The following is a 13,733-nucleotide window of genomic DNA, read 5'->3' as shown; positions in this document are numbered from 1 at the left end:
GGGTTCAGTCCCCTGTATCTCCAGGTAGGACAGGGAGAGACTCCTGCCTGGGGCCCACAAGAGCTGCTATCCGTCAGGGTGTACACAGTACTGAGCCAGATGGACCAATGGCCTGACTCGATACAAGGCAGTGTCCTCGTTTCCTATTTAAATCAGCCTTCAATTTATAATCATGAGGACTAGCATCCTGCTTTATTTTTAAGAGAAGAGACATCGCTCAGTGATAGAGCAGCTGTTTTGCATGCGAGAGGCCCCAGGTTCAATTCCTGGCATCTCCAGGTAGGGCTGGGAAAGACTCCTGTCTGGGAAACTAGAGAGCCACTACCAGTCATCGTGTAGACAATATTGAGTGAGATGGGCTCCTGCTGGGAGGAAGGGCGGGATAGAAATCAGATCATAAATAAATAAATGGCCCAATGACTCTGTATAAGGCAGATTCCTCTGTTCCCATGAGTGTCACACTCTTGGGTATTTCACTGTGAGTATGCGCTCTGGGAATCTGCAATTGGACGCATCTGCCCAGTGCAAATTGTCCCACTGCAAACCGATCACAGGTGGGCAATTTGTGGCTCCAGGGCTGCATGCAGCCCGATTTCGTGCAGCCCTTGTCCTAATTTCATGTCGCTGGCAAAGAGAGAGAAGAAAGGATGCGTCAGAAAGAGAAAATAGGGGGTGGCAGAGAGAGGGTGTGTGAGAGAAGAAGGGTGGCCCCACCCTTGGTTTCAGCCCTGCCTACTTTTGACCTTGGCTCACTGCTGGTGTGCAGCCCCGGAGAGATTGCCCAAGGGAATCAGGCCCAACAGGAAGAAAAGATTGCCCACCCCTGAAAATAGACTGTGAAGTTACCCATACAGTGAAATATCCATGCAGTGGGATTGCTGCGTGTCTTTTATTTTGTGGTCTGACCTCTTGCGGTGCTAAGTCCGGATGGGGAGATAAAGAGTTGCTAGATGGGCAATGGATGCATCTGGAAGGAGGAAGAGGATGGGGAAGACATGTATTAGACATTTCTCACGTCAGCTGATTTAACAGTCATCCCCTCCCCCCAGACAGCATCCTCATCAAACTTCATTCCCCAGGATTCTTTGAGAGAAGCCACAGCAGTGAAACTGGTATTAAAACCAATCCAAGTTGGTAGTATATTATGCCATAAAAGAGTTAGAACTCGATACAATACCTTATCTTTTCCCCTAGGAAGCCTCCAGATTTGCCAGCATTTAACTTCCATTGTGCGATTCCCCCCCCCCCTTATTTCCCGGCAGGAATGGAGCAGTCAATCAGAAGGCAAATCAGGGACACTCTAACTCAGCCTTCACTTTGCAAGATATTTCCTCTTCCTCCTCCTCCTCTTTGTCCTCCTCCTTATCCAGTAAAGCTGTGGGCAGGAGTTCCAGCCAAGTAAGTAGGCTCTTGGTGCAAGCAAATTCAAAACTAAAAGAAAAATTAGTGATTGGTTGTCACACTCAAGCTCTTCTCTTCTTTTGCATCCCAAATGATCTGCACTTAGTGATCGTCACCCTAGATGTTACAGGAACACAAGGAAAACACAGCTTTTACTACAAATGCATTTTTTGGGGGGTGGGACAGGAACATATCCACTCATTCACCCCTTTCCCCTACATGAATTCAGCATAACCTCTAGAAGCATACTGTATATGCATGTACAAACAGCATGTGCAGTCAGGAATCCTGGAAAAGGCAGGATCCCTGATTGTTCATATAGAATTCAGAAGTTATGCTGAATTTGTGGATCCTCCCTGTATGTACACATTCATCCACATAGTCCTTATATGTGTAGATTATAATCCTGTTGCCCTAAATGAACAGTGCTTGTTTATACCAGCAGAGAATCTAATGTTCTTTAGCCCCACCTTCTTATTCACTTTACTGGTTATTCATCATTTCATTCATCATATTTCTGCCTCTCCTTTCTTCAGTGGAAATCGAGGCAACACAAATAGGGCTCCAAGGTGGTCTCCCATCCATGCATTTCTCAGGCCCCAATTTACTTAGCTTTAGCAAAGTGGCTATATGACAGGGTTAGTCAATGTGGTGTCCTCCAGATGTTCCTGAACTACAGCTCCCATGATCCCTGACCATTAGCCATGCTGGCTGTGGCTGATGGGAGTTGTAGTCTACCACATTGGCAATCCCTGTGACATATTGTGCCTTTAGACAACACCTTGGAGCCTGAAGTTGTTTTTGGGTCATTGTATGCTTTTGGCAGATGCTCACCTTGGAATAACAGAGATATGGCGGGAGTGATTGTCAAGCCCCAGATTAATCAGGGGGGTCTTCCCTCTTCAGCTTTCTGCAGCTTCTTGATTAACCCCTAAAACAAGTAAACAAAATGAGAGACTGATGTAAAGCAAGTTATTATCATCTCAGACGAGTGACCATGTAGATAAGCAGTAGATGTTTATAGTGCCTGGGTGGGTGGTCTTCCACCGTGACTTCTGCTGCAGGCAAACTCTGATATATAGGAAGAAAACTGTGGGGTGGGGTAGCACTGTAATTGATTAAAATATGAAAGCACTTTGTGATTCAGGCTAATGCAAATAGCCATCCACACAGCCATTTCTGTAGGATGACACCATGAGTTATGGTGCTTGTACATCAGTCCTGTGAGTTCTCTGACGTGCATCTAAATCAGCGGTTCCCAAACCGTTTTCTCCCACAGACCACTTAAAAATTGCTGAGGATCTTGACAGACCATTTAATGGCTTTTCTGCCTCTTGTAGCAATTTCATTGCGCTGTGGCAGATGTCATAAAATTTTATTTTTATTTTTTATTGCAACTTTTTTTCTTGTATCAGACTTTATTGTATTTCAATTTGCATTCCAAAGACTTCAGACTGTAATACAATCCAATACGATCTGAGGAATAAAATAAGCAATGAAAATACAAATTAAAAATCAATATGATTATTTAATGTGGACATGCCATGGACCACCTGAATGAAGCTCACAGGCCACAGTTTTTGGAACGCTTGATCTAAACAATGACTTGCCATATCTTTGAAAAAAGCTTCCAAAGGAGACTTGATCCCAGTCTAGGAACATATCTGAAGCAGAAGAGGCCAGAATCTGCCGAAAAGTTCAGTTTTGGCAGCTGTCACTGTGTAAAATATTGTCATGGGTGAATCAATTGTCAGTAGTAATGGAGGGAAATTATGGTTCAGTTTGCATTTTAATGTGACATATTTTGCACTTCCTGAAGTAGAGGACTTCTGAGGAAGCTTAGCAGTCATGGAATAAGAGGGGAGGTCCTCTTGTGAATAAGGAATTGGTTAAGAAGCAGAAAGCAGAGAGTAGGAATCAACGGACTGTTCTCCCAATGGAGGGCTGTAGAAAGTGGAGTCCCTCAAGGATCTGTATTGGGACCTGTACTTTTCGACTTCTTCATTAATGACCTAGAATTAGGAGTGAGCAGTGAAGTGGCCAAGTTTGCTGATGACACTAAATCGTTCAGGGTTGTTAAAACAAAATGGGATTGTGAAGAGCTCCAAAAAGACCTGTCCAAACTGAGTGAATGGGCAGAAAAATGGCAAATGCAATTCAATATAAACAAGTGTAAAATTATGCATATTGGAGCAAAACATCTTCATTTCACATATGCGCTCATGGGGTCTGAACTGGCGGTGACCGACCAGGAGAGAGACCTTAGGGCTGTAGTGGACAGCACAATGAAAATGTCGACCCAATGTGCGGCAGCTGTGAAAAAGGCAAATTCCATGCTAGCGATAACTAGGAAAGGTATTGAAAATAAAACAGCCGATATCATAATGCCGTTGTATAAATCTATGGTGCGGCCGCATTTGCAATACTGTGTACAGTTCTGGTCGCCTCATCTCAAAAAGGATATTATAGAGTTGGAAAAGGTTCAGAAGAGGCCAACCAGAATGATCAAGGGGATGGAGCGACTCCCTTACGAGGAAAGGTTGCAGCATTTGGGGCTTTTTAGTTTAGAGAAAAGGCGGGTCAGAGGAGACATGATAGAAGTGTATAAAATTATGCATGGCATTGAGAAAGTGGATAGAGAAAAGTTCTTCTCCCTCTCTCATAATACTAGAACTCGTGGACATTCAAAGAAGCTGAATGTTGGAAGATTCAGGACAGACAAAAGGAAGTACTTCTTTACTCAGCGCATAGTTAAACTATGGAATTTGCTCCCACAAGATGCAGTAATGGCCACCAGCTTGGATGGCTTTAAAAGATTAGACAAATTCATGGAGGACAGGGCTATCAATGGCTACTAGCCGTGATGGCTGTGCTCTGCCACCCTAGTAAGAGGCAGCATGCTTCTGAAAACCAGTTGCCGGAAGCCTCAGGAGGGGAGAGTGTTCTTGCACTCGGGTCCTGCTTGCGGGCTTCCCCCAGGCACCTGGTTGGCCACTGTGAGAACAGGATGCTGGACTAGATGGGCCACTGGCCTGATCCAGCAGGCTCTTCTTACGTTCTTAAGTACTGCATGAACTGAATTTGCAATTTGTGCTTATCTGAATTTTGTGATGAAGCCCTCCAGCCAATGTGTACAAAAAATGCATGTTTTAGAGGAAAGTGTGCATGAAATTGCATATATTAGTGAAAATACTATACAAAAATGCATTATGTTAGGGAAAATTGCTTGGGGAAAAAAGGAGAATCTTAGCCAATAATGTATGCAAAAATGTGTATAGTAGGAGAAATATATACCAAAATATTGAAAAATGTTATGAGGACTTTTTATATATATATATATATATATTAAAAAAGCTAAGCCAACGAATATAGAAATGTGATGAACTGAACTTAAGACTGGAAAAATGGGGGGGGAAAGGAGAGAAACCAACAATGACAGATTTGTTTGTCTCTAGTTGTCAGATGTCAAAGGAGAAAATGAGGAAACTAGTTCTAAAGAGCAGGATCAACCTGAAGCGCTCTATTACCGTTTTTCTGTCTGGCTTAGAGTCTGTTTGGAAAGTATTGTTATGTTTTTCCTCTTTTTTTGAGTGGGAAGTGCACCTTTATCCTCTCCTTCTCTTCTCTCTTCAGGCAACAAGGGGCATTTCCCCCCCTAAACCAAACCCTTATCAAAATCCCACCCATCCTGTCAACATTGTCCGGCCCCTCCGCCCGGCACCCAGCCCGGCTGGGCCTCTTCAGAAAGACCTCAAGCCCTCCAGGCCGCCGCCACCGCCGTTCAACAAATCTCCCGCTGTTCCCAACAATGCGAAATTTGGCACGCAAGCCAAACTCCCTCCACCAAAGAAGCCTCTTCCCAGCAGCCCTGCCAAGACCCCATTGGTGAGGGGTGGTATTTTTTTTGGGGGTGCTCCCTGTCAGGCCTCAGGAAGGAATAGTCTTATGAGATTGGGCAGGACTAAAGGGAAGTGTGTCATGACATTAGGGCAGAGGCCATGATCCAAGGAAGCACCTAAAGGAGAGGCAGTTTCCTCTCACCAGAAACTGCAGCGGTTTCCTGCTCAGACTGTGAAGCAGCCTCAGTCTAGGGCTTTATAAGGCCTGGTGGGCAGGGATTGGCTCTCCAGGTCAGCTGACGGAATGTTCAGGCGGGCAGGTACTGCAGCCTAGGTGGCGCTCTTGAACTACAAAAGGTAGTCTTGGGGAAACAGCATCCTGGCAGTGCAGGGTGTAAGGCAGCAGGTCCTGACTGCTGGGACCCCCAGTTTGAGAGATAGCCCCCACTGCAAATTGCACCCCTACACCCCCAAGGATGCTTTAAGGCTTTGCCTCCCATGGCTGTACTGAACTGACAAGGGCCATTTCACCTACCTGGAAATTGGCTGTTTTGTTTAGGCTGTATTTCAAGGGCGAGGCAAAACTCTTTTGGCGAGAAGAGAATCAGAAGGGCTGCCATTTTGTTCCCAGAAAACCCTGCTCTGAGGTGCTTTTTGCATGTTGGGAAAATCAAATTGTCTGCCGTCTTTAACATAAAATGGCTGCCTCCTTTGCCACTTAGTGGGGGTTGTGATTATAGTGGGCAGCAGTTGTCGATATTCCTCTGCACACACTTTTATGCAGTGGGTAGATAGTTCCTCCTACAACTCCATTTATTTGAGAGGCACAGTGTTGCGAGAACCCTCCGAAGAAAGAGCAGCAATTGAAGCAGGCATGTTAAAAAGATAAGGCACAGTGCCCAGCCCTATTTTTAATCTTGGACTACTAGGAAATACATTTCTTTATGTTTCTATATATTTGGATTTCTTTCTCTTTTTTACGAGAATGTTTTGCAAAAAAACCCCTAAAACAAAACCCAAATAGCTTAAACATTTAAAAGGCTCCTCATGGTTCCCACCCCCCATCCATCAGCCCAAGATTTCCAACATGGATTGGCCCATTCAGTTTTCTGCAGTGCCAGGAAGTCATAGAGCTGGGAGCCACCGCCTCTCCCATAAGTGTGTTTTCCTATAGTTAGATATATTTTTAAAACAACTCAGCTCCGCCAAACCGGTGCCCTAGGACGGGAGTTGTATTCCCAAACATCTGGAGGGCACCAGGCTGGCGAAGGTGGCTTTGGGCTGTTTGCACCTTTGCATGGAGAACATCCCGGCTTCAATCCCCAGCCTCACCAGGTAGGGCTGGGAATGTCCCATGTCTGACACCCTGGAGGAGCCGCCATCAGTCAAAGTAGATAGTACTGAGCTACATGGATTCCCTAACCAACTTCAGAGTCCTCTTTCTGTGGCATGATCTTGCCTTGCTTCACTCCCTGCTAGGTCGACCCAAAGCACAGGCCGCCACGCAGGCCGCTGCCGGGGAACCCCCTTCTGGCTAAAGCGTTGCCATCAGCCCAGGGTCAAACCTTGCTGGTCATGGTGCCCCCCACCAACTCCAAGCCGGCGGGTCTCAATGCATCAAGCCACCTCTCCAAACCGCTGAAGTAAGTTGGCAATGAAGCCAGGCGATGAGGTAGGGTGGGAGTTATTGGGGATGGGGGGTGGGGTTGGGGGGGGGAGAGGAAGGGGCTATTGCAGGCATGTAAGTGGGCAGAAACTGCAGCATCAAGCCAAACAACCTTGGCGTGCTGGCCAAATATTTCCTCCAGAATCGTGTCTAAGCTAAAGAGCTCTAATATCATGTTACAGGAATTCTGGAAGAAAGCATTTTGCAGGCTTTGTCTTGGGGGCTTGTGTATATGTGTTGTGGTGGTGGTTGTTATGCTTAACACCAAAATAGACTTCTAACTGGTTTATGTATGAAAACTGATTACACTAGCATTAAAAATATAAACACCCACAATTAAAATAAACAATAAAACAATCCCTTTAAAAGATTAAAATATAAACATCCACGATCAGAATATGCAATAAAACAATCCCGTTTAAACAATGCTGTAATTAAAACGGGCGACTCAGGTGGAGAATCATCACATTTTGGTGTCATCTGATTGGTTTTAAGGCAGGGAGGGAATCTCTCTAGTTTGATTTTTCTGGGGGAAATGCTCCCTTTTTAAATTGAACCTGCATTTCTGTTTCTTTCTGAGCATATTACAGAGGTTTGGTTTTGATTTCTGGTGGTTGTTTTTTAACTGCGATAGCATTCCTGGGGGCTGGGATTTTGAGCAGAAGAACTTTTCCTTCCTGCACATTTTCTGCACCAATTTAGAAGACTTTAAAAGGGGAAGGATCTTTTCACGAAGGATCTGGCTACTAATGACAAGTATTCACTGCCTCTAGAAATCAGAGGTAGTACACCTCTGAATACCAGTTTCTGGGGAACAGCAGTGGCATAGGGCTCTTGTCATCACATCAATTTGGCCACCCTGGGAACAGAACTCTAGACTGCATGGGCCTTTGGCTGGATCCAAGAGGATCTTTGTGAAGATCAAGAATGAAAAAGGTAGAGGTCTTAACTGGAAGTCTGTCATGGCAGAGTTCTATACTGGAACAACTGGAACTAATTTCCCACCAAAGGTCCATGGATAAATCTACTGTCCCTCCATTCTGACGCCGAGTATTACTTATCAATAAATGCGATTCCTACATAAAAACAAAACACAACAAAACTGAAGGCCATTCCGAATAAATACTTTCGGTTTGAGATCAGAGCATTGTCTACACTAAAACTGGAGCCGAACTTGTGAAGTCTCCAGATTTGCATGAATGCAAAGTATTGGGAGAAACTCCCATTGCTGATGGTTGTGGCAATCACAAAGATTGGCCTCCTTTCACATTTGCCACGATCCCCTCCCCCAACCGAAGAAGTCTTAGCCGCCATCTTGAAAGTCACATCCTGACTTTTGGGGGGACTGGAATCACAAACTCCCCAAATGCTTGAGGTCGCCAGAAGGCCAGGAAAGTTGGGAGAATATCTAGCACAGATATGAGCTTAGCAGCAACGAACTCTGTTTCCAAACCAGTAAGAAACAGTCTCTTGGTTTTCTCTCTCCCCACAGGCCGCTGCCGCCTCGGAGGTGAGTGTGACCTTGTCCCTGCAACTATTGCAGGAAGACCTCATTTCCCATCCTCTTGCCATTTGTTTATGCTGGGTTTGTGCTTTAGGGAACCTGTTTTAGTCCGAGGGCCAAATTCCCTTGCCGAGAACCTTCCAGTGGTGGGTGGGGCCAGACAGAAAAGTGGGCAGGGACTCCAATGTTGTTGGACTACAAACCCCATTATCCCCATCCAGCCCAGGATGGTGGGAGTTGTAGTCCAGCAACGTCTGCTGGCTCAAGACTGGGAGATGCTGACTGATGGGTCTGACTTGCTACATCCATCCCCCCTCCCCCCCATAGCCTCCTACCTAACATGGTGTATTGACTTTGGGCTTTTTGTTCTTCTGGTGTCCTGCTGGCTTTTCTTGACCACCTTCTTCTTCTTCTTCTTCAGACCAGTTCCAGGCTTGAAAGTCCAGTCGGCCTCCGTTAAGAAATGACAGCAGTGGAAGCGGGGTCCCGGCTGACACACGGCGGGCCCCTCCCCCCCTCATTTGCACTACTCCGGTCGACACGGGGATTTTTGCTACCAAAGACGATGACTTTTTCTTTGTTTATAAAACAAGAACTGTTTTTACAAATAACGAAGAAGGGAGCGGGGATTTGAGGCCGGCGAAATCGGTACTTCCAAGGAATGACAGGTGGCTGGGTTTGGGGACAAAATGGGTCTTTAGACAGCAATTTGGGGAGAAGCTCCATTCTGACGGGCTCATGGATCGCTGCCCACAGCTTCAGCCATCCATGCCTTGCATCTCCCTTTCTCTGGAAGCAGGTTTTTGCACTGAGCCCAGTTTCTGATCCACGCCAACTGCCTTCGAGTTGTGGGCCGCCATCAGCTACCTCTGTGTTCTTCACAACCTCATGGGATAGTCTCTCCTTCACTGGAGTCTGGAGTGCTGGCCCTTGACCCCCTGGACCTGGTGTTATGGAGTGGCATTGTCTTTGAGGGACAGGGGTCTGAAGTGTACAGGGCCACTGGAGGAAGCAGCCTTCGCCCAAAAGCTGGGCTGATGGGAGTTTGTAGTCCAAAACAGCTGGAGGGCACAAGCTTGGGGAAGGCTGGTGAAGAGGTAGCATGCAAACCATGTCCAGTTTTGTGAGCTGGGTTTGGGTCTCAGCTGGCTCGTGCCGTTTCCTTCCATCGCTCACTGCCAGGATGTCTGCTTTGCGTGCAGAAGGTCCCAAGTTCAATCCCAAGGTATCTCCAGTTTTCACAAAAGATTAGAAAACAGGTGATGGCAAAGGGCTTTCCCTGGAGAGCTGCTGCATGTCAGAGCAAGCAATCAAGGGCTCGACAGACGTATAGTCTGACCTGGTATAAAGCTGCTTGTGATGTTCCTTGCAGTGGGGCGGACCCCAGCCAGTGGAGGCTCCATGTCAGTGGGGCAGTGGAATCCACCCTGGGTTTTAATCCCAAACTTTCAAGGAACTGCCCAAAGTGAAAGCACCTTGGACAGCTCCTTGAAAGTTTGGACTAAAACCTGGAGCGGATTCCACTGCCCCACTGACATGGAGCCACCAGCCGTCACTGACTAACACTGATGGCGATGGTGAATTGTGTGTCTCCCACTGCAAAAGGGGCAATGTCACCCTCCATAGGCCACTGCATGCAAATGCTAAGACCTGGTGCAGATGATAGGTTTGCCATGTGAATGCCTAGCCTGGACTTTTTAAAAAACAAAATCACTTCTATGCGGGTTGAGTAGAGGCTGCCAAATCTGAACTGGGACAATGGCAATTCGGGGAGCAGGGTCTGATCCTTCCCCCTGCAGTGGAAATCAGCCCCTAGTTGCTATTTGCCCCTAAAGTTGCCACTGCATTTAATAGGGAGGGGCAGGTTTTGGCAGGAAAATGGTGCAGGCGGGTCAGACCACTGTTCTGATCAGGATCAGGGCCTTCCATGGCTGCTATTTCTTTTAAAAACAAACCAATTGGTGATATTATTAATGAATTTATGAATCACCTTTCACATGTCTCCAGGCGATTTGCAAACCTACCAGAAAAACAGCTAAAAACTGCAAGTTTTGAAAACAGTCCCAAATGAACACCTAAGGCAAGACCTTTTTGCCCAGCTGGAAAAGCTTGTTGAAAGAGAAATGTCTTCAAACTGAAAGGGCAGTTGGTGGGCACCACAGGGCAAGCCCTGCTCCGAGTGACTGTGGAGTGGGCCTCTGAGATCTTTGGACCTTGCAGGACAAGCTCCCATGCAGAATGCATTGACCCTACTGGATGTATAAGGGATATGGTGCTCCCTCAAGTAACCTGGTCCAGAGCTGTATATAGGACCTTTGTATCTTAGTACTAAAGCCTTCAGCTTAGATAGACAACCACATGGCAAGTGGGCCATCTATTCCAGGTCTTGCAGTGCACTCCCTGTCTCCATTTTCTCCCTTTTGGCCCCCATGGCTTCCCTGGGCAAGCTGCCCTGCTGTGAGACAGATACCTTCACCTGGGAAACTGAGCATCAGATCTGTGCTGTGTCCCATCTGTTAGAAAGTAGGGTCAACCAGCTACAGGAGGAGGAGGGTGGGAGGAAGGATGTTATACGATTGGCTGCTAGCTGGGAATGGCCATGACAAGACAATGCAAACCTGGCAGGTGGTGAACGCAGGGAAAACGCTTCCCAGGAACCCCAGGAATGGCTGCGGAGTAGAGGTTGCCAAGAAGGTGACTTCCAGATGTTGTTGGGCTACAAATCCCATCATTCCTCAGCAACATGGCCAACGTTCAGGGACGATGACATCTTGAGGGTCCCACATTGCCTGTCCCTGCTGTAGAGAATGGGGTATGGATGTAGGCCCTGTGTTGTTCCCTGTAAGAGATGAACAGCCCACCTGTAGGGGAGGACTTTGAAGAAACCTCCATTGTCCTATGGAGACCTGATGGGCTAGAGTAAGCCTTTCACAGTGGCCCCAAAAGAAGCCAGGCTGGCCAGGATTCTGAAAGGAGTGGAGCAAATAAATGATTCATGTCTGCAAATTTTGGCTGGCACCGTTTGTGGTTGCCATAACCTTACACACACACACACCACCTTCATCACACAATACTTCAGCGTTGGTTGGAAGGTCTTCCAAATCAAACCCAAGGTCAGGGACGTGGCCCTGCCTCACATTCCATCTCCAAGCTCAGGAGAAGGGTTAGGGCACCCTCCATCTGGCTGCACTCCACCGCCAAAGCCCAGCACACTGTCAACGTTGATCCTCTCCACTCTGCCCCTCCTGCTCCACGTTCAGGAGGAGGAGGGGAAGGGAAACGCCGCTGCATCATCCTGTGTGCATCATGCTGAAAGAGATAGTCCTCTCCTTCCAGCTCAGGAAAAGTTTGAGGGCTCAACACACTCCCCAGAGCAAGGAGGGGATTTATTTCCACTCACCGTCACTTCTCACAACGGTTTCCCTGGATGGAGACATCATTTTTTTTGTGGGGGAACACACATTTCAATTAACAAGAGAAGTTCAGGACAAGTTATTTTGTTTTTGGTGCTACGTGGATTGAGCAGCTGATCCCAGTCAACTTCCTCCACAAAGTGTGTGAAGTGGTCCTGTCTCCCTGGGGCCCCCTCCGTATCCGGAAGGGATGCGCTGACTCCGGAGTTTCAGGACTCCGCCGGAGCCTGGCTTCAGACCTGGAACACAGTTTTGAGGTTTAGCAACAACAGAGGAAAGATGCCCCTCTGAGTTGGCAATGAGTGCCTTGCCTTGGCAGCCAATCACCAAGCCAACATCTAACATCGGGGCCTGAGAACGTGACTTTTTGGACAAATGTGAGACTCACCGCTCCTTTCTGAAGCACTGGTGAATTCTTGGGAGCTGCATGCTTACTCCAGGGACAGACACTCTTTCTGTGAAGCAATGTGTGTGTTTGGAATTGTGGCTGCGATGCTAAAAGATTATTCCTACTTGGGCCTTGCAGATGGGCTGCCAATCTGGTGCGAGCCTGACGTTTTACCTTGCTAAGCCAAGAGAAGAGCTTTGTACAGTCCATGTATCTGTTTCTAGTGCACAAGGGTAGAACTCAGAAAACTCAGTTTCAGGTGTGTTTTTTTAATGGAAGTTGCTAGCCCTTATAATGTCATGGGAAATTCTCAGGCCATTCATTCAAGACCAATGGTACAAGCAGCCCATTCATTTGCTTTAGGACAGCAATATTTCTTTGGGGGGGGGGCTTTGCCAGTGGAATAGTGTGCAGTTTGAAAAGTGCACCCCAATCCATGAGCCGAGGGTTGCATCCCAGCATCCTCTGCCTGCTTTTAGGAATCCTAAGGCAAGCATCTTAGATTGTGCAGTGAACTTGCTTGAGGCAATGAGTCTTGGGCTGAGCCTAATTTGATGAAGAATCCTGTCAAGGAAGGTCTTCCTAATGGTCACAGGAGTGGAACTTCTGTACCTTGCACAGCAGCTGGTTCCTCTCCTGCAGGTGCTCTTTCTCCTGGCCTTACCAGAAAACCCCAAGGTTTTTTTTTGGGGGGGGGTGGCGTTGACATTTTATCATGGAAATGCAAAAGATCTATGCCAATTTTGCAAAGATGCTTAGCTGACATAAATTCTGGTCCCAGAATGTTGATTTTTTTGTGTGCTCATGTCACACTGCCCTGGTCAAAGAGGTTACCTTCTGTAGGCTTCTAGGATGCTGCAACAAGCCCTTCTAAACCTTGCTGCCAGGATTCTACCCAGCCTCACAGCCAGTGGTAGCTGCTGCCCACTGGGGCGGCCAACAGTAGATGCAGCCAGGGCCATCCCCTGGACTGGTTGTAAGAAAGCAGGCAGGTGGGGGCTGGCTGATGGCCAACTGAGGTTGGTGGAGCAGTGCCCCTCGTATCCCAGTGGACCAGTCTCCGCTGCATCGCTGTTGGTGGTCTGTAGCCACAGCTGGCTTTGCATTTGTTCAGACAAGCAGGCTCTTGCCTTTTTTTCTGTGGTTCTGAGATGGTGATGATTCCATGCTCTCCAGGTGTAGTGAGCTCATGCGGGTCTGAAGCTGTGATTTTCCTGCTATGCACCTTTCTGTCAATGTTTGTGCCTTCAACGCAAAGATTTCAGAACCCGCATTTCCCTTCTGAAGGATAACAAATAAAGGGCTTTTTTTCTTATAGATTGATAAGTGTCCTTCTTTAAAAACAACAACATTATTTAAACATAATTATTATACAACCATAAAAAAACATAACTACAAGTTTAAATACATTGAATCCAGCCATTATATATTGGAAATACTTATTAGAAATACTCATTTAAAGTGAAATATCCTTTCTAGTCCTTAAAAGGATTCTTGTTACAAAAACTGAAACAGAAACATA

At 46.9% G+C, this 13,733-nt stretch overlaps 1 protein-coding gene across 3 annotated transcripts in view; it reads left to right on the top strand.

The window, feature by feature from the left end:
- The window catches only part of ADAM33 (ADAM metallopeptidase domain 33), a 102,026-nt gene extending 88,498 nt beyond the window's left edge, over nt 1–13,528 (top strand). For all 3 annotated transcript variants that reach the window (XM_061583564.1, XM_061583563.1, XM_061583565.1), the window contains 5 exons: nt 1,263–1,398; nt 5,035–5,286; nt 6,720–6,883; nt 8,399–8,416; nt 8,832–13,528. In XM_061583564.1, the coding sequence (XP_061439548.1) occupies nt 1,263–1,398; nt 5,035–5,286; nt 6,720–6,883; nt 8,399–8,416; nt 8,832–8,877 (616 nt within the window). In that variant the 3' untranslated portion in view covers nt 8,878–13,528. The remainder of the gene's footprint in view (nt 1–1,262; nt 1,399–5,034; nt 5,287–6,719; nt 6,884–8,398; nt 8,417–8,831) is intronic.
- The last annotated feature ends 205 nt before the right edge of the window (nt 13,529–13,733 follow it).

Source organism: Rhineura floridana, chromosome 9 (genome assembly GCF_030035675.1).
Source record: "Rhineura floridana isolate rRhiFlo1 chromosome 9, rRhiFlo1.hap2, whole genome shotgun sequence".
Lineage (NCBI taxonomy): Eukaryota > Metazoa > Chordata > Lepidosauria > Squamata > Rhineuridae > Rhineura > Rhineura floridana.
This window is presented reverse-complemented; position numbering and strand designations above follow the sequence as displayed.